Source organism: Cryptomeria japonica, chromosome 4 (assembly GCF_030272615.1).
Source record: "Cryptomeria japonica chromosome 4, Sugi_1.0, whole genome shotgun sequence".
Classification (NCBI taxonomy): domain Eukaryota; kingdom Viridiplantae; phylum Streptophyta; class Pinopsida; order Cupressales; family Cupressaceae; genus Cryptomeria; species Cryptomeria japonica.
Window position 1 is genome coordinate 141,982,946 of NC_081408.1, and position 21,836 is coordinate 142,004,781.

A 21,836-nucleotide genomic window follows, 5' to 3' on the forward strand; every position below is an offset into this window, starting at 1 on the left:
AAAGATTAGGTTGATCCGAGATTTGGAAAATCCAAAGGCCTCCAAGCATTTGCATAGGAAGCGCCAATCAACTTTTTTGTAAGCTTTGCTAATGTCTAATTTGACTAGCATACTTGGTGCTCTATTGAGCTGGACCAAATGAATGGCCTCTTGGGCTATAATAACCCCATCATAGATTGATCTATCTGCTACGAAGCCAATTTGTTCTTCACTAACGATAATGGGGAGAAGATTCTGGAGTCTGGCTGCTAGGGTTTTCGTTAAGAGTTTGGATAGTGTTGCAGAGGGCTACTGGTCTAAAGTCATTAAAGCTTTCAAGATTCTCTTTTTTGGGGATGAGAGATAAGAAGGTATTGTTGATTTCTTTGAGAATCTTACTAGAGTTCCTAATACCTTCTAAGGCATCTATGATCTTTGTCCCCATAAAACCTTAACATTTTTGGAAAAAGCTAGTGGGGAAGCCATCCGGTCCCGGGGCCTTGTCGAGATTCATCTTCATAAGGACAGATTTAACCTCCTCCTCAGAGAATTTTTTTGACAGTATTTTGTTGTGGTCATTGCTAATAAGTTTTGGAAGATTCTTGATAATATTGAGTTGGCCTATGAGGTTGGAGCCTTCAATATTGTTTAAGATTTTATTAAAAAACCTTGCTGCCTTGGAGGCAACATCATCTGGTTCAGACAGGATGGAACCCTGACAGTTCTTAATTTTTGAAATTCGATCAACCCATCTCCTCTGCTTAGTGCTATTGTGGAAGAACTTGGTATTTCGGTCACCATCACTCAACCAAGTCTCCCTCGATTTTTGTTTCCAAAAGATCTTTTCATTTGAGAGTATCTTTTCATATTCAGAGAGTAGAGCCTTTTCTTTGAGGAAGAGATGCTCATCCATCCCTTTCTCAAGAACCTCAATGTTAACATTCTTAAGATCATTTTCTATTAGGAGTTTTTTATCGAAAAATATTTCCAAAATTAGTCTTGTTCCATTCTAAGAGCTTCCTTTTGATAAGCTTTAACTTGCTTGTGATAATAAACATCTTTGAACTAGAGAAAACAGAGCTTCTCAACCAGTTCTCAATTAAGTTTAAAAAGTTATCATCTCTAAACCACATGCTCTCAAATTTGAAGGGACATTTTTTAGGGGAGCAAACAAATAATAAGGTTAGTTGGAGTGGGAAACGGTCAGATCCTGCTAAAGGGAGGAGTTCTGCAGTCAAGGTAAAGTTAAGATCCAAAAGCCCACCATGGATAAAGAACCTATCTAGTTTCTCAGCAATGTTATAGAAACCAAGCCTTCTGTTATTCCAAGTGAAGGAGTTATCTACCGTCTGGATTTCCAACAAGGAGTTCCCATTCATCCAATGATTGAAATCTACAGCCGCTGGAGGGAGTATGTTGCTACCTCCTCTTTTATCTTCTACCTTAGTGATAGCATTGAAATCACCCCCAATGATGCATACATCATTTGGGAAAATTCTGAGGAAAGACTCCAGTTCCTCCCGCACCCTTGCATTATCCCTATTTTGGAGAGGACCATAAACGTTAATCAATTTGAATCTTAGGTTATTTTTATAACTAACTACTTCTCCTCCAAACAAATTTTGCTTAATCTCTAAAGGTGTAAATGAGATGTATCTAGAGTCCCAAATGATGGCTAAGCCCCTCGAGGCCCCTGTAGGAGGGGAGTGCTTTAGCTATCTAATGCCTAGTTTTATTACATGTATATATAATAATATTTGAATTTTATTCTAATCTACATAATAAGATAAATTTCAACTTAACACCTAAATTAAATATTTAGAATGAGAGAACAAAAAGGAACAACTAATTTTTGATTACTCATTTCATGCCAATAATTTAAGGATAAGATGTCCTTGGGGAGTTAGGCTGATGTTAGCATGTCATTTGATTATTATCTCCATCTCCATATGTCTCCCTTATCTATGTCTCCTCACCTCTCCCTATATCTCTCTCTTTTCCCCTTCTATCCTTCCCACTCTATCTATCTCTCCCTCTTTCTCCCTCTCTTGTTCTCTCTTTTTATATCTCTTGACTTCTATATCATCTCTTTCCCTCTCCCCCATCTCCATCTATTTGTATAACTTTCTCCCTCTTTATATTTATCTCTATATCTCCTTTACTCACACCCAAGTATGTATGTATGTATACATATATATACATGTATATATATACACACAGAAATATATATATATATGTGTGTGTGTGTGTGTGTGTGTGTGTGTGTGTGTGTGTGTACACACACACACACACATATATATCATGTCTCCCTCTTCCTTTATATATATCTCTCTCAATCTCTTCCTCTTTGTGTCTCTCTCCCTATCTCTTCTTTTTCTATCTTTATCCCCCCCTCTCCCTTGCTCCATCTTTTTTTCCCTCCTCTTTTTCTCTATCTTCATCTGTACCTCTATGCTTAATCTCTAGACATGCCTCCTCCTATCCATGCATCTATCTCTCATTCTCCCTCTTTTTGGACCTTTATATACTTATCTCATTTCCTTTTATATTCATTCCTTCCTATCACTTCTTTCATATATCCCTCTATTTCTATCTCCCTCTACCACTATATCTCTCCCTCTAACTATATATCACTTCCCATCTATATATTTATCTTTGTATATCTTCATCTCTTTCCAACTATTTATTTCTCTCTTCCATATCTATATATTTCTCTCCCCTCTCTTTGTCTCTTTTGTATCTCTCTCCATATATAAATTTTCCTCTCCCCATTCTCCATCTCTATCTTTGACTTCATTTATATCTCCATCTTCTTCTCTATCTATATATCTATCTCTATATATATCTCTTTACCCATCTCTCTCTCACTCTTACCCCTCTATATATACCTCTTTCTAGCCTTATCTCAACCTCTCTTGCACACTCACCCTATAGAAAACATAACATGAGCTTGTTTTTAATAAAACTTGATTATCTTCTCAGCTCAAAGGTTTCATTTCAATTATGATTAAGTCCTTGTAAGTGGATGCATAGTTGATTTTAAGCTATCACCTCTCAATTTGTTAGGTGCCGGAGGCAACTGAGAGGAGGGGGGGGGGGGGGTGAATCAGTTGTCCAATAAATACAAACCAAAAATAAGTTGACCAAACTTAATGCTTAATGTCGGTAGATAGTTTAACAGTTAATTGTAGTACCGGTAAAGTTTAATGAATGAAACAAAAAGACAAATAACATACACAACACATAACACAATTATTTGTACGTGGAAACCCTGTTAAGGGAAAAACCACGGTGGGAAACCCTACCCACAATCAGATGATACTACTGTAGATAGTATGTGTGTACAATATGGAGTCTGGACATGCATAAAGGCCAACTGCCTAGAGCTCATTGATCAATCACAAAATGGGAGTCACACTGACTACAATTGGATGGTTAAATCCAATGATAATGTACTACTCAAAATAACATCTTCATATGCTGGATTTAGTACCAGTTAAGCTTTGATTTGCCTTTTTAAAACCTTCCTTCAATCTTGAATGATGTCTGTGTGTATAGCTCTACTTATATTCGTATATACCGAATATTACAACCTTATAAACCTTTTTTTGGCTATGCTATCTCAATCTCATAAATGAGATCTTACATTTATACCATAACCTAAGACCAAATGTGTAGGTCGGGTCACTAAAAGATTTTACAATAAAATCAATTACAAATGAATCAATATGTGATGCATGATGTCATCTTGATGCATTTACAATAATAATAAATCATCTTCATGACGTGTCGTGCTGATCTGGATTAGATATGCTTGCCGGTCCATAACCTAGACCTATTTGCCGGTAACAACAAATATGCAAACCTGATTATACTAATGAATAAATCACCAAAACAAAGTGTCCAAACAATCTCTTCGACATAACCAAGTAATCTCCAAGTCATTCCAAGTGTCGGTGAACAATATAACCTGCCGGTGAACCAGATACCAGTGATTGTGCATAAGTCACTGATCATGCCAGTGAACATAACCAAAGATCTCCCAGTGCTGATAAGTGTTGACAAGTGTTGACAAGTGTTGACATCAATGACAAAACCATATCAACATATCCAGAATACCAACACAATTAAGTCCTTTGTTGGACAAACAACATCATCACCACAAATTGACCTCATGAACTACACAAATATATCAAAAAAATAGACCAAATTTTCCCCAATTGACCTTCCACACCTCTTCAACATACCCATTGCACACCAAAGTGTAATTGCTACTTTATTTTATTATTTTTAAATAAGAGTTGTAGTTATTATTACATAAATATGATTAGTCTAATATAATTTTAAATTAACAATGATTCAAAATTATAATGATTCAAAATTGAAACAAATATTTTTTATTACAATTTAAAATTATAATAATTAAAAATTAGAATAAATATTTTTATTACAATGTGCTCGCCACTACGTGACACTAGTTTATAATTATATTTAAAGATTTAAAGATTCAAATGTGAATAACTATCAAAGTTGAAGTGAAAGATAAATAATTTTATTTATTATATACAGAGGTGTATTATAGTCAAAAGAAATGGAAAAAAAATCATCAATAAAAACAAAAACAAAAGCTAAAACAAAATCTATTCTATTTTAGTAAAAACAATGTTTTTTTAATTTTAAAATAACAAAATAAAATTTCTATTACATTTAATGAAGATAATATTTTTTAAAAGAAAAAGAAAAACTAAAACAAAACGGATTTTATTTTTGATAAAAGCAGCAATCTTTTTATTCAACTTTCTCCCAAAATAACTAGCATTCTGGGTGCTCAATCAGTGATCCGACATAATTTTAACCACAGCTGGTGGGAATCATGGATGGAAGAGTTACGCATTCGCAAATAACAGCCTCTCCTTATTGGGTTTTTAGAGAGCAATGAAAACAGTAATTCAATACGGCCATGAAAACGATATTATTTTCAGGGTAGCAGAAGAGATCGCTAGTTGGGGACACGGCACTGTTTCCTTATCTCCCCTTGCGATCCTGTTAAAACGTCAATTGAACCCATCTTTACCATAGCCCTTCCGAATTTTTTCCTCCAAATTGTGGGATACTTGGCGTTAATCTTCACCAGTCTGGAGGTTGCATCGTTGGTCATCAACGTCTGATCGGACTTGAGCAATCCACGCTTGACCTGCAAATCTACGTAGTATTTCACATCCAAATTAGTGGGACTCAGAGGATCCAGTGGAACAACAACGCTAGAGGAATAAGATGAAGCGGGGCATTTGGCCTTCAGCTGAAGAGCATAGCGAGGATCCATGGATGGATCCTGAACACCCCTGCCGCTGAAGTTGTACAGACGATCTGCAGTGAATGAGGAACAATGAGAAACCCCAATTGAATGGGCACCTGCGTAGACAATAATAGTATTTCATATTAGATTGGATCTGCAAGTTATTTAACAGATCAAATCAAGCATTAATCCAAATATGAATACAGGTTGTTTACCTGAGAGAGTTACCATTTCGTCCTGTGACAATTGTTTCGAAGCAAAGAGTTGTGTCAACTGGTTAACATCAAATGAGGGAGGAGGAAGATTCCCAGGGATGTCTGACGCGAGTGATACTCTTCCATCTCTTCGTCCTCCTTCAACAGCCCAATATAATCCACCTGCCTGCATATGCATTCATATCATATAGTTAGCCAAATCCTTTGATGCTTCCAACATAGCTTAATCTAATAAAACTTACTTGTTGAGCACTATCTCTTGCAGCCAATGCCACTATGTCGGCACAAGAAACCACTCCTGGGCATTTGGCCTCTATTCTAGATTTTGCAGCATCAATAATGTCGTAGCCAGAAAGGCTTGGATTGTTTGCCGGCGAATCCTTCTCTGCTGAATTCCCTGATGTGGAATCAATGAGGATTGATCCGTCGCAACCCTGCAATTCATAATCCATTAGGGTTGTGAGTAACAAATGATTTTATCCATTAGAGTATTGAAAGATAAACTTCAAGGTGATTAGAACACTTACTCTTACAAAACAATCATGGAAATGCATCCTTATGAGAGCAGCTGCTACACCCGGATTCGCTTTAACAGCATTTGCCACAGTTTGACTAACAATTTTCTCCGCTTGGGGGCATGTATGACGGTAATAACCTATTTTTAGGCCAGCCCCATTAACAATAGCAGATGAAATTGATAGAACCAAAAGAATACAGACCACAGAGATTTCCATTTTCATTTCAAAATATGTGGGAACTATATACTTTGAGAGAAGAGAGTAATGGAAAACGCTTCAGGCTCCGTTCTTAAAGAGAGAAGCATGGTGTATTTAAAGCCAACATTCGGAATTTGATTTTCATTACAAGCCACAACTCTTTTGTTTCTATCTTCTATCTTCTGAATATTTAAATCTACCCAACCCCACTATCATTACATGGAAGGCTAATAAATGATTGAACAGAATAACTATTTCAGATTCCATCATATGAGTACAAAAACATTCCCGTGGCCAGCGTAGACTGAACTACTTACTCTCAACTAAGATCTGACATTAATGCCCTCACGTTCTAATTGAATTTGGCAATACAACTTAACATGACGAGGAACTGTCTTATCCCTTACCTTATGCAGCTCTTCCATTTGCAACTTGCTTTAGGATTTCAATGTATTTATCAACTTTACCATATATTATATATATATATATATACAAAAAAATAAAATCAAGATTTCTGAAATTGATAGAATGCTTTTCCTGCAAACGGTTGAGATATATTACAATAATTATAAACATTTTAGAATTTTATTATTTCTGAATGATACGAACCCTTAGTAAAATAACAGAGCATTTCTTAAGTTGATCGAATCTTACCATTTCCAAATGGATTAGGAGGAAAAGAATATTTGTCGAGACAACGCACAAAGATCGAGGTGAGCTCTTTTGTTAATACGTCATTAGACCCCTCTCACTGACGAAACCGGAAAACAAATGATCCATAGGAAACCGGTTTCATTTAGTACGTAAGTCTAAGAGTGAAATGATTGAGTATGATCTTAAAAAACTTTATATAGTTGAAATTTAGAAAACAAAATATCAATCGTAAAGATATTAAATTTTTTCTTCATGTTCTTAACCTATAAATTATTAGTTACTTTTATATAGTTATTAGTATATAAAATCGGATATCTTTTTTGTGTGGTATCTCACAGCTAATGTTTTATTGATAATTTTATACACTTTTTTAATTGATTAGCCATACATTGTGTAGACAATTTTAAATGTTCATTATAAATAAAAAGAATAAAATTAACATTCGACTTAAATTGAATTGTGTGTTAATCAAGCATAAAATGCTTAAATTGAATATGAATATTATTGGTTATGTCAATAAAAAGAAGGAAATTCTTAAGTAAGTTGTAGAGTTCAAGGACGATATTGTTAGACATTAAGTGATGAACATTTCTTTGTCATGTTGACTTATATTGAATGTCTTATTCATTTACAAAATAACCTTATTATATAGCATCAAAATCACACCGAATGGTGATGTTAAATATTTCATGTTTCCCTACTTCACATATTAGTCTTAAATTATAAAATAGTTATTTAACAAATATTATTAAAATAAATTTAAAATAAATAATAAATATATAAACTTTTACAGAACTATACATTCATAGAATTGTGGATCGGATTAAAAATGTATATAAAAATCTGCTTGAAAGTAAAATTAAACTTAAATGAAATAAAGAAAATAGAATTATATTTTTATATAATATGTATTAGAGTATAATATTATTTATTATAAAAGACAGTTACATGAAAAAACATTGATAAAATTAAAAGATTCTTGTAAATCAATAAAATGTATAAAGCAAAAAATCTTAAATAATTTAAAATTACATTGTAATATTTCATATTAATATAATATAAGAATCTTTATATTCTATATAAATCTATAAATAAAATTCTTTCTATATATATTTTTTATGTAATCTTCTAATTAAATATATAAATATACATATATAATCTTCCATTATTAAATAATTAAATAAATTTGAATGAATTTAATTTTGCATGCTTGTGACAACATGGAATGAATGTTATTTAGAATTGAGGTGATTGGAAGACATTGATGTTAATGTGCTCTCATGGCTTCCAAAGGTGGTGATTTGAAGAGTGAAGGATAGTAAGAAAACTATCCTTCATCTTCTTAATGTAAGAAAACTTTATACATGATATAATTAATGTAAGAAGATGAAGGATATTGTGTGAAGAGTGATGAAGAAACGTAAAAAATAGTGACTCTGCAATAAAGAGATGATGTTTTTTCATAACATTTATCGAACAAGATGTTAAAAATTTAGATCTTTTGTTGTGGTTGGTGCATGTTTGGGAGTTGATGCTTCACTCAAGATATTCGAGGGGGAGAAATAATTTTTTTGATGCTACCAAATCTTTGAGTTGGTCTTCTATGTTTTATTTGATGGCTGGTTCAATTTTGGTTCATGACAAGAGTGGTAAGTTAGGCAAACATTCGGTGTCCTAATTTGATTGTATCCTTGACTACTTGCATGCAACAAAGTGGAAGCATAACTAACCTCAACAAGTTGTCGATGGGATTGCAAGAAATCTAAAAAGTGAGCCACACTCAAGAAATCTAAAAAGTGAGTCACACTATTGTTGGATCACTCTCAGAATTTAGATGATGATTATCTAGCATATTTGTATAATATCCTTTCTCTAAATTTACTACACTATTATTACTCAAACATATGTGTCAATAATAAAAATAATGTTGTTTAAATTTATTCAAATTACAAATGTAACTATAATGGATATCTTTAGAAAAACGTATCTAAATCATGTAAAGAGATATCCTTCTTGAGGCAACTATTCATCAAACAAATTGACTTAAACATACTTGTTTCGAAAACAGCATCACAATGTAAGTTAGATCAATTTTCCTAAAAATAAATAACTATTTTAAAAAAAAAATCTCATAATTAATAATATACTTTATTTATATGATAATTGTGAGATTTTTCCAAGATCAAGAGCTCAATGAAAAGTACAAAATAGAGAGATAAAATATAGGACAAGAATAAACTATATTCTCATCAATAGATAAACCATCAATCGTTGTTACATACAATGAATATGAGCCTGCTTATATAGGCAAGACTATATGGATATGTGTGCACACAAACATGACATGTGGCTCAATAAGAAATAAGGTTGGGTAGAAAATAGGTGTGATAGGTAGGAGAAATAATTAAATATTCCACATGAGGTGGATCACCCACCGAAGGTGGAATTATCACTCCACAATAAGTGGATATGATAGTGTAGTAACAAGATCACACCATAAAAGGTTGAAATCTCCTACAACACACTATCCAAATGTGGCACAAACACCCAAGTGTCTCATACCCAGACTACTATGAAATGCATTATCCTAAGTAAATTTAAGAAAGGTGTAATAATATCCAACATGAATGATTAATTACACCAATACCCCCCCTTAAGAGCAACTTAGGAGAATGCACTTAAGTCTACAATGCAACTAAGCAATGCAAGATGGGTCCCGACTACAAGGCCATATTAGGTACCCATGTACAAATGCAAATGCATGCAAACCAATGCAATGAAATCTCTCATAAAGCAGGGAAAGAGAGAAAAACCCAATGAGAATAAACCCTCCCCCAAAAGAGAGATGAAAACTATACAAGAGAACTCTCATAGAAGTGGGAGAGGAACAAAACCCCATGTGAGGAAAAAGTGTCCCCCTCATATTTGAGAAGAAGAGAAGCTAGGTAGTCCCCCCTCAATGTAGAATCTGCACCAATGGTAGAAGCTCAAGAATGAATGAAGAAACTGCTCCACGAACGTCGAACAACATTCCTCCTCTTGGGAAGAAACATAATCAAAGGTGTATACATGAGTTCTCCCCAATCATGAAGGGAAGATTTAGGAAAAAAAATCATGATGAATGAAGTCTCTGAAAATTTCTCAAGTGTCCCCATGTCATGCTGAAGGTTACCCCCTCGAAAGGTGGTGAACTGCTCTACACTGCTGAAAAAGGCACTCCAAGATCTAGTGGAGAGGAGTGTAGAATAAGTCCCAAAGAATCACATGTCTCCTCTAGGGATAAAGAGACCTCCTCCAACTATTATACATAAGTATCCACAATCATATCAACCTCGAAAGAATGATCATGTAGAGAATGAAGAAGAGGATCAGAGTGCTCCCTCACAACAATTGAAGAAGGATCATCTTCATCAAAGAGAAGATGAATGTCATCAATGATGTCTCCCAAATCTGGAATGTAGGATTCCACAAACAAACCTGCAATGTCTGTCAAGTACTGATCCCATGAAACTGAAGCTAGAAGACAAGATATATCCTGTTGCACTGAATCATAAGAAGGCAAAACTGTCACACTATCTGTATCATCAAGTGCAATAGGTGACATTATATCAATAGGAGGAGGTGAAATGCAAGGCTCAAGAACGGGGTCATATGTTAGAATCATCATGTGAAGAATCATTATATGTGAAATCATCCTCATCAACAAAATTTGAAAAGGAATATAACCGAGATGCATGATCGACCACCCGAGTCGCAATGATAGCTCTAGTCTCCAAGTCTCTAATGAAAAATGACTCAGGTGTGAACTCCACAATTCTATTTGTTGTCCCATGTGTGCTTTCATAAATGGAAAGGAGATTGTTTGTCAAATGAGGTACACACAACACATCATTGAAGGAATTATCCCCAATGGCAATAGTTCATTTCCCATTCACATCCATGTATGTATGATTTCCCATCAAAATCTGTGGCATGATGCTAGGTTAAAATGAAGAGAACATAGACTGCGAAGATGCTATATGATGAGAAGCCCCTAAATCTAGAAGCCATCTCCCTGAATCATGACTTGTAGTAGCACAAAGAGATTTTCCTTTTCTTGTCCCAAAAGAGTGAGTCTTCCCACTTGTAGAAGCCATGAATGCTTTCCCTTTCCCCTTTGAGTGTGAGGAAGTAGAAGGTGATGAATCTTCTTTCTTGTAGGAATTAGGCAAATCAATGTTGTGCTTTTTGAGGATGTGTTTGAGCTCATCAATCTTCTTAGAATGGCAACGACGTTCCTCATGACCAACCCTTTTACAATAGGCACAAGTAGGTCTCTCCTTCTTTGGTGAATTGTCCTTCTTGGAAGAGGATGAATCCCCTTGGTGTGGAGAAGATGGTGCTTTGTCCTTAGACTTTGATTGCCATTTCTTCTTCTTTGAGTTGTCCTTTCCTTGATTTCCTTTGTTAGCTAGACTATAAACCTTTCTAATTAAAACAATTTTGTTAAAATTTACATGGTGCAATTTTATTAAAAAAATTAATTTAAAGTTTATGAAGATGCAGTTGTATAATATTTATCGAATTAACAATATATATGTTAAATGCGTGCAAAATGTTGGAGAGAGATTCGCCAATACTGTAGGCGCCGACTTCCTAGCACAAAGAGCTACAGCTGTTAAAAGCATACTTCAATATTAAATTGAATGCCGTCTACACTAAATTTCAAATTTTCAATAATAAAAGATAAAGTTATATTAGTTTACGTCAAAGAGTTTTGTCAAATTTGACAACTAGAGATTCCTACTGACCATATTAGAGGTAGGTGATGGCACGTCCGTTTAAATACCTGTTCCTGGAATTTCTTATGTCAACTACCTTCTTCTCTTGGAATTTAATTGTGACGACAATTCACGTGGTTCGAAATGAAAATGATTCTTGCTGGCATGCCACTTATCCTACTGTTGTTGTTTACGAACAGTATGGTTGATGGAGCCGGCTTTAAGGTGGGATACTGCCGTCAGACATGCCCTGAGGCAGAGGGGATGGTAAGCGATGTTGTGGGCAAAGCTGTTAGAGCTAATCCTGATTTTGGTTTTAAATCTAAAAGTTGTTTATGTTTATGCAGGAGCAAATTCTATTGGGGGTTCGCACTGCGCTGCTTTCAGTGATCGTCTATACAACTTCAAATAAAGGGGTGGGGAGGACCCAGCTTCCATGGCGCTTGTCTATGCAGCATCCAAAATTTATCATTGATTGTATTTTTTAAATAATTAAAAAATAAAAATATAACAATTTTTTTTCAACTAATTATTAATTATTAAATATGATCAGAGATAAATTTTGGATGCTAGATAAACGTGACCACTTCCATCGACCCTCACTATGCTCTTTAGCTCAAAGCCCAATTCCCCATCAAATCCATCAAACGTCGTTGTTTCATACGATCCTCTCGCCCCTAATAATTTGGACGTAAAATACAACGTTGATTTGCTACAAAGGCGTAGACCGTTAAACTCTGATCAAAAGTTGATGTCAACTGATTCGAATTCCAGAATTGTGAAGATTTACGCAAAGTATCCAGCCAGTTGGAGGAAGAAGTTTGGGCGAGTGATGGTGAAGATGGGCTCAATTGATGTGTTGACTGAATCACAAGGGAAGATAAGGAAGCAGTGCCACGTTCCGAACTAGTGAATTCTCGCTCTAGCCTGAAAAACAGTTATTATTAGTGCATTACAGTTCTATTACTTTTTTCGTTATTTTCTGATAAGGACAAGAACATGAGGAGCAGATACAGTGTAGAATGCCTGTTTAATACAATCCATGGAATTTTGCTTTCGTAAATGTTAAATTTTGGGATTGAAAGTCATAAATTAAATTGTTGAATGTAAACCTTCTTTCTTGACAACTTTTTTTTATGGTTTACATTATTAAGAAAAACAAGAACAAAACTGTATCAGCCTTGATCTAAATTTCTTGATCTAAGCAAAAGTTTTGAATTTCCAACTCTTCATCAGCATCAACCTAAATTTTCTAATCTAGGGAAATGTATTGAATCTCCAACTCTTCATCATCATCAACCTAAACTTCCTAGTCTAGGCAAATGTTTGATCATCCAACAATATCTATGAGTCGAGACATACTCCATTATCCACAAGCATACCACTCGTCTTGTGAATTGAGATAAACTCTATCATTCACAGTAACATATCTCCAAAACTATGAACCGAGACAAACTCACATGTTTGTAGATCGAGACAAAATCAATTATCTACAAATTAAAACAAGTATTATGCAGATTGAGACAAACTCAATTGTTTGCAAACCAAAATAACTGCAATCCCTCCCTTTCTATATGAAGAGATTCAAATTACAAAGCTATTGTTTCTTCTCATACAATGAATCATCCTAGAGTGAGAAGCTAGGTCAAGATGATAGATATCCTCCTACTGCCATTTCCTCCAATCTCCAACCTCCAACTCTTTGTTACTCTTTACCCATTTGATGTCACATCAAATACTCCAAGCATGTATATATGAAATTTTTATTGGATGTAATGTAGATGACTTGGAGATCATAAACATTATGCAAGCAACCATATGTTATGTGGCTAGTCAAATAGAAATTTGAGTGTTGGTTTCAACCAATCCTTAATTGAAAAAGAAATATCAACTTCATATGACACCTATTACTAAGATTTGTGTTTGTGATTTTTATTTGCACATATAACAAAATCAACAATTGATAGGTTCTAAACCAAAAAAAGCTTCGATTAAAATTTAAGGTTTATTTTATATCTTCTAGATTATGCAGCCATTTCCTCCATTCTCCATGCCTTCCTAGCTTTGCAATGAAAATGGAATTTACACAGTTTTAAAAAAATACCTTAAACAAATATTTGAGAAAATGACTTATAGAAGTATCAATGCCAATGATGTAACCTAACATTCAATTTTTTGAAAAATTTCAATGACACCATTCTTTCCTTTATTGTCAAACAACAAACCCTCTATTCCTCCTTGCACATTGGCCTAAGAAATCTCCTTTTGTTTACAAATTAATTTTTTCTAATTTCTTACACTCTTAGAAATTACTTAGCAATAGAAAAATTCCACCAAAATCTAAGCTAAAACGAGAGAGGTATAATGAGAAAACTGCAGCAAATTAATTATGCTCTCATATTTGCTGCCAATGTCCCCTTCAATTGCTACTACAATTTCTAATGAAATTATCTTCAACTTCAAGTTATAAATGCAACATTAATATCTCCAATCAGCTATCTTCTGTTCACTTCACAAACATAGAAATAACTACTTTGACACCAATGTAAAGAAGCTAGATAAAATAGTAATATAAAGCTTTATATTATAAATTAATTAAAAAGATAATATATTATTATCATTTAGTTCAATCATTACATTCATTGTATTGACTTTATAAACTCATTTTTTCCTACACGAAACTAATTAATGATAATGAGCTTGCCAACTAACCTAATTTAGTAACTAATTGTTATACAATATAAAAAGGACTACATGCAAATTGGAAACTTGCACGATAAAAAATGACGTTTTACAATTTAAAAAAAAAAAGGCAAGGTGCATGCTGGCTGAAAAATTATTAAAAGATCCAAAAATATTTTTAAAATGGGAAAACCATTTGCTACATACTAGCCCAAACACATTTCGTTGTTACTGTCATTTCACTTTCAATTTCGATACTATACATCGGTATTACTAGTTTGAAAATTAATCATTTCTAATTTATTTTTGAAATGGGTTGATTGTTTTGTTATTTATAAAGTTGATTTTAAATATTTATATTTTTAATTTTTTGATTAAGTGAAAAGAAGGTTTAAGGGGCTCTGAAACCCTTTTATAATAAGATAATCAAAATATAAGACATTAAAGACCAACTAGATAGAGAAAAACACAAAAAAGAGACAGTTGACAAAGACAAAAAGCCAACAAGAAGCCAAAAGAGGCAAAGGGACAACACAGAAACAACTAAGGGACAACCATGATCAACAGACCCCAAGAAAGAAGCTTCACGTGATCCAAGACAACCAACCTTCCTTTAGATAAAAATTCATGAAGGCCCTGCATACTATTTGTGAAGTCAGGAATACCTCCCATATTTTCAAAGGGATATAGGGGGTATTAAGATCTCCAATTAGTATCCATTTAGAGTTTAAAAAATTCTCCCACAAATCAAGAAGAAAATCCTAAAATTTTCTTCTTAGGACCAAGTTGTTAGGTGAGTACACATTAATGAGGATCCACTCCACTTTAGCAGTACCATCCTCATTGGGAATTCTTTGAAATTTTTTAACCTAACTTCTAAGGGTACCATTGAGATTACTGGGTTTCCAAATGGTAGTCAGGCCAGTAGAAGCACCATCAACACTAATAGCTATGGAATTTGAGTAGGAACAAATGAAGTTACTCACCTTTTTGAAGGTGTCAACACTCATTTTAGTTGCTTGGAGAAGCAAAATGTCTAGCTTCAACTCTTTCACTAGAGTTTTCACCAAATTTTCTTGTTGGAACCATTTAGTCTCTCAATGTCCCAAGATATAATAATCATATCTTTTATTTTCAGGAGCATAATTGCTCCAGGGTACTTTGGCTACCATTAGCCATGTCTCTTGTTGTAATATTTTGCCTCAACTCCCACACAAAATTCTTGCCTAGCTTTTAATCCTTCACCACTTTTGTAGACTTCATAGAAGTCTTTAAGAAGAGACTCAAAAGAGGCTAGGAGGAGGGGGTTTAACTCAATCATCTAAAATACAACTTTGTTTGAAATGAAATCTTCGTGTTTAGGTGTGTGAGTAGAAACAAACACTTCGCCACAAACCAAGGATTCACTATCCTAATCCAAAGGATCCCAACCACACAAAGGAGTGATGGGCTGAGGAGAAACCTTGGAAGCACTCATAAGGGAGAAAAAATCATTAAAGAAATCCAAAAACAACAAAGGGAACAATGTCAAAAATAGAGAATGATGAGTCTTTATCCTGAGGCCCTATAGTAACAGGCGGATAAACAACCTCCTTTGGGGTATTTTGTAGAGAGAGAACTACCTCTAGGGAGAGTTAAGGAGGAGAATCAAGCAACCCATTCAATGAGAATTCCTTACTCAAACTAAGAGCCAATGGGAGTGAAGACTAGAAACTCACCAACTTTGAAGGAGCCACAACTATTGACTCCACTTTATTCTAAGCTAGTTCCAAATGCTTAGAATGAGAGGTAAATGCCCCAATGAATGAGGAAGACACCAATGACCCTTTACCTTTTTCTTTGCGGGACATACCCTTATGACCACCTTTATGAAAATGAATGCTAATATGGCCCGGTAAAGAACAACTCTGACAAGAGGAAGTTTTTGAATTCAATCGACTAAGTCCAAGATTCTAGACAAGATTTCAGCTCAATAGACAAAGGAAGCGATGAACTAGGCACAATGATAGTGCAAAAACACACAAAAACCAATCAAGACCTCTATTTAGTAATAGACTCAAGGAAAATGAATAATCAAAAAGATTTAGAAATCCCAACAATGATTTCTTCATCCCAAAATTTCAAAGGGGGGCCCAAAACGCGAATCCAAGTTAAAATAGAACCTACTAGATGAATCTTTGGGTCGAAACTCAGATGTCATTTGCAAAAAAGAAGTTGTTGCTTACCAAATAACTAGGGCCCAAAAGAGAAGATATGAGTGAAGTATTCCAAGAGAGAGAAGGAGAAACAAAATATACCTTTGGAAAGAGCTAAAACATACACACTACCCTTCAATAGCCACCTATATTTTGTCCACTTACGGCCCATCATGATCTCCAATCACTACTAAAAAAATACCCACTAGAGAGTTCGCCATATTAGCTAGAGTATAGTTTAGAGATACATACTAAATATATTTAAGCATGTGCCTTCTTCAGTATACTCAACTAATACCCCCATCCTTAGAAATGAAATGCCCACTATTAAAAAGGTCATCCCAATTTTTCTGGCAATTATTTCCATCTGATACCATCGAGGAAGTATACGACCCATTATAATTTTTCCCAATGTTGACATCCTTTGTATTAGGTGTAGAATGATCCTTAGGGATGGAATCATCTACACATAGGATCCCCACTTCTACTTGGATTTTATTGAATAAGAGAAGAATCTGCACATGAAAGTCCCTGATCTAAGCTGACATTTGAAATGTTCCTTGATCTTCATCATTGATGCAGAGGAATGAGGCAAAATGAGTAGTTTGTCTTGGTTTCTTCTCAAGGGTTTACAAATGGAACCATCCAATGGTCCACTCTCCAAGACCTTCCAAAGGCCTTTTAAGATTGTCTCTGATCCTTCCCAAGGATCCTCACAACACTTGCAACTTGAATCAAATGAGGAGTTTCCCAATCATAACTCCGACTACCCTTCTTTACCAAGCCTACTCACTACACCAAACCCTCTACCAAGTGGATATTTGATTAAAGGTGAGTGTAGACATATCTATGGATTTTTTTGCATGTTTGGGATGACAAATGAAATTTTTATAAACATTCAAACTAACCCTTTCAACCCTTGATCACAAAATGCCCTTAGCAACCTAGTGGATAGGGCTACAAGGAATTAGGCCTAGTTTTGTTGTTTTTTCAACTTCATTTGAATTTTACCAGAACAAGCCCAAACAAAAAATAGATATTATAATACCCTTTTGGAATAATCACATTATTACAAATAATTTCATCTAGGTTTGGTCAGAAAGTATTTTAACCCCAATATGGCCTATTTGCCCTTCCTTAGGTGGTATGGTGTATTTGTTATGAAAAACTTCACTAGTCAAAATGGATTGAAATAAATTTTTTTGGAAAATATTTTCACATTTTTATGGGTCACTTTAATGCCAACTTTAGTCACCATTTGGTCCACCTTCATTGGTTTACAAACCCTTTTACCCCTGCACAGACTTGTCACATGGAGAATGCCAAGTCTACGACATCATCTTAAAAATAGAAAATCACACTACCTGCTCTCAAAACCAAGTGAAACAATTATTATACATGTTATTTCATCATTCCCCAAAGTTTCATATTTTTTCGATGGTGGAATGATAAAATCTAACTCTTTTTGCATTGAATCCCTAGGTTCTAGGGCTTTTCCCAAGCAGCGGCAGTATAAATTCAATAACTTATGGTTTCTAACGTTTCAGAAGCCCACACTAGAATCAAAAGAAAGATAAAACATAGGATAAAATTTCACAATGATTCAAACCATGAATATGTCTGTACAATTCTATACAATACCAAAAGAACAATGAAAATGCAGTAAAAAGATAGTTTTTGATAGTTTGAAAGCAAGAATTCTTCTTCTTCAACTCGAAACGAGCCATAGTGAGTTCCAAAGGCTTATATGATGCCTAGGAACAAGTTACAAACTCCTCCAATAGTTAAGAACAACCTTTTAACCATTGGAAACCACTTTTTGAATAGTTTGTCAATGTTACCTAATGCAACATGACAACTTTAGACAACAAAGAAAAAAATGAATCATGCCTTCATGATGACAATATAAAGTAGACCTATAACCCATATATGACCCATAAACACAAAAAACATGAATGAAATACCCAAATAAGGCCTTTGACGAAGTTGACCAATCCTGGTTGCCTTTGGGCTTAGTACATAGAAAAATTGCTCAAACACAAATGTAAAGTATTAAATAGGACCTAGCCATCAAAGGCCCATCCAAAGACATTATTAGACACCTTAAAACATATGCAAAAGAAGGTAGACTCATTTGTGGTGCCCTTGCACCATACTCCCCGGGTTGAAGGAACTCAAGTCCCTTGAGTGGCTAACCGGGTGATGCTAGTCCCATGCTTAATGACATCATTTTCAGACATCCAAGTGGCCTCAGAATTAGGGAGGCCCTTCCACTTGATCAGATACTCTTTGTAGACTCCTTTCCTTGTTTCTTTGATCACCTTAGTATCTAGAATACTCTCCAACTCCAATGGTTTGCTAGGTAGAAAATCCTTCACCCAATATACATCATCCTCCACAAGATATGGACCAGGTGTAGCATCCTCCACGGAACCTTTGAATGTTGTCAAATCACATATATTGAAGATAGGAGAGATCCCCAAATCTGATGGAAGTTCAACTTCATAAGCATTATTGCCAAACTTATGCACTATCCGGAGTGGACCTATCTTCTTCATGAGTAGTTTAGAGGGTTGGCCCTTAGGGAGCCTTTCTTTATTAAGGTAGGCCATTACCAAATCCCCTACATTGAACTAAACATCCCTCCTCTTCATATCTACTCTGAGTTTATATTTATCAGCACTTTGTTGGAGAGTGGCCTTGACTTGATCATGAATTTCTTTCATAGTGAGAGCAAAATCCTCACCTTGTGCACTCCTCTTTTCCATACATCCAAAGTCTCTTAGTTAAAGAATCCCTCTAGGATGTAAACCATACACAACCTCAAATGGGCTCTTACATATATTTCTATTGATGGAATTATTATATGCATATTCAGCCTATCCAATCATAAACCATACACAACCTCAAATGGGCTCTTACATATATTTCTATTGATGGAATTATTATATGCATATTCAGCCTATCCAATCACCAAATCCCAACACTGTCCATGTTGCTTGGTAAGACACCTAAGAAAATTTCCAAGAGATCTATTAACCACCTCAATTTGGCCATCTGTTTGAGGATGGTATGCTAAAGAAAATGAAAAATTAGTACCCAACTTTTTTCAACGAATCCTCCAAAAATGACCCACAAACTTAGAATCTCTATCAGTGACAATATTCAGAGGTAGACCATGAATCCTCATAACTTCTTTGAAAAACATATCTGCAATATGAGATGCATCATTGGTGCACTTACATGGCACAAAATGAGCAATTTCACTAAACCTATCAACAACTACAAACACACTATCAAACCCCCTAGGAGTTTTTGGCAAACCAAGTACAAAATCCATACTAAGGCTTTCCCAAGGCCTAGTAGGAACAGGTAAAGGTTGATACAATCTAGCATTAATAGAAACACCTTTTGCCCTTTGACAAATAGGACAACATTCCACAAATTTTCTCACCTCTGATTGCATCTTAGGCCAAAAATTAAATCTTGATACCTGCTCCAAAGTTTTGTCCAAACCAAAATGGCCTCTAAGACTACCATTTTGCTTTTCTCGGATGATATTCTCCCTCATAGAACATTCAGGAATGCATAGTTGATGCTCCTTAAAGAGAAAACCATCGTGCAACATGAATTCAGCAAACTCAACATGACAAAAATGAGCAAATTTAGAACATACATCATGTGCATCTTTGAAATCTTTATCATCCTTATACATGGATTTGAGAGAATCAACACCAACACTCTGCCATTGAATCTCTTGAATAGTAAGTGTTCTCCCACTCAAGGCATCAACAACCTTATTAGACACACCCTTTTTATGTTTGATTGTAAAGCTATAAGGTTAGATTTTCTCAACCCACTTAATATGCCTTTGATTCAACTTGTCCTATCCATTAAGAAAACACAATGCATGGTTGTCAGTATAAACAATGAACTCCTTAGGAAGAAGTTAATGACACCACTTTTTGAGTTCTTGCACCATAGCATAGAGTTCCAGATCATAAGTAGAATACCTTTTCTTTGCCTCATTTAACTTCTCTAAAAATAATGCAACTGGATGGCCTTCTTGACTAAGGACTGCACCTATAGCCTGCTTGCTTGCATCACCTTCAACTGTAAAAATATGATGAAAATTAGGTAGCCTCTAGGTAGGAAGTTCAACAAACTTCCTTTTCAATACCTCAAATCTTTGGGATGCTCTCTCTGTCCATTCAAACCTACACTTGATTCCTTCTTTAATAGTGTCAAGAACTGGTGCACAAATATGACTAAATGCCTTTATGAACTTTCTATAAAAAGAAGCTAATCCATGAAAGCTCCTAACATCACCTACTATCCTAGGTGTAGGCCAATTAACAATAGCCTCAATCTTTGAAGGATCTATTTTAAAACATCCTTGAGAAACCACAAAGCCTAGATACACCAATTCAGTTTTCATGAATTCACACTTTTCTAAATTGATTACCAGTTTCTCCTCATGAAGCTTCGTCAAAACCTGATCCAAATGCTACAAATGCTCTTCCTTGGACCTGCTAAACACCAAGATTTCATCAAGATAAACAATAATAAATTTTCCAATGAATTCAACCATTACCTCATTCATGAGGTGCATAAAAGTACTAGGTGCATTTTTGAGCCCAAAGGGCATCACCAACCACTCATACAAGCCCTCATTTGTCTTAAAGGTTGTCTTCCACTCATCTCTAGGTCTGATTTTGATATGATGGTAACCTACTTTCAAATCAATTTTAGAAAACTAGAATGCTCCTCCAAGATAGTCCATTAGGTCCTCAATTATAGGCATAGGGAACTGGTATCTGATAGTGATCTTGTTGATGGCCCTAGAATTAGTGCACATCCTCCATATTCCATTATTTTTAGGTGCTAATACTGTAGGTACAGCACACAGGCTCAAACTTTTCCTAATCAACCCTTTGTCCAATAAATCTTGCACTTGTCTTGCTATATCTTCATTCTGTTTAGGAGTCATCTTATAGGTAGCTTTGTTAGGAAAGGTTGCACTAGGAATCAAATCAATTTGATGGCTGATATCTTTGATTGGAGGTAAGTTATTAGGCATATATTTGGCCACAACCCCTTCATACCTATCCAACATGGTTTTTACTTCACTAGGAACTTCACTATTTGCACCTTTCTCTTGTTGAGACTTATCCTTGGGATTCAAGACCAAAGCATAACTTTGGGTTTCCTCTTTCTTGAGGGCATCTAAAAACTCTTTTCCACTAACCATCATGACACTTGGACTAAAAATTTTCTATCCCCCTTGATCAGATAATGGTTCCATCCTAAATGGTCTTCCATTCTCGGTGATGACATAC

General features: G+C 34.9%; 1 protein-coding gene across 1 annotated transcript; it reads right to left on the minus strand.

Annotated features, from left to right (window-relative positions):
• Window positions 1-4,978: 4,978 nt before the first annotated feature.
• On the minus strand, window positions 4,979-6,224 carry LOC131074079 (peroxidase 5-like). Its single transcript, XM_058010621.2, has 4 exons — window positions 6,018-6,224; window positions 5,733-5,924; window positions 5,491-5,656; window positions 4,979-5,391 (listed from the first exon to the last, which is right to left on the minus strand). Exons 1-4 carry the CDS (start codon window positions 6,222-6,224, stop codon window positions 4,979-4,981), a joined length of 978 nt encoding a protein of 325 aa, XP_057866604.2.
• Between the last annotated feature and the right edge of the window lie 15,612 nt (window positions 6,225-21,836).

Bases quoted from the DNA above. Each gene is read 5' to 3' on its own strand.
- LOC131074079 (XM_058010621.2), bottom strand. From the start codon at position 6,224: ATGGAAATCTCTGTGGTCTGTATTCTTTTGGTTCTATCAATTTCATCT. The intron at 5,925-6,017 runs GTAAGTGTTCTA...TATGAATTGCAG, and splicing joins TCCATGATTGTTTTGTAAGA to GGTTGCGACGGATCAATCCT. The intron at 5,392-5,490 runs GTAAACAACCTG...TTGTCTACGCAG, and splicing joins CGAAATGGTAACTCTCTCAG to GTGCCCATTCAATTGGGGTT.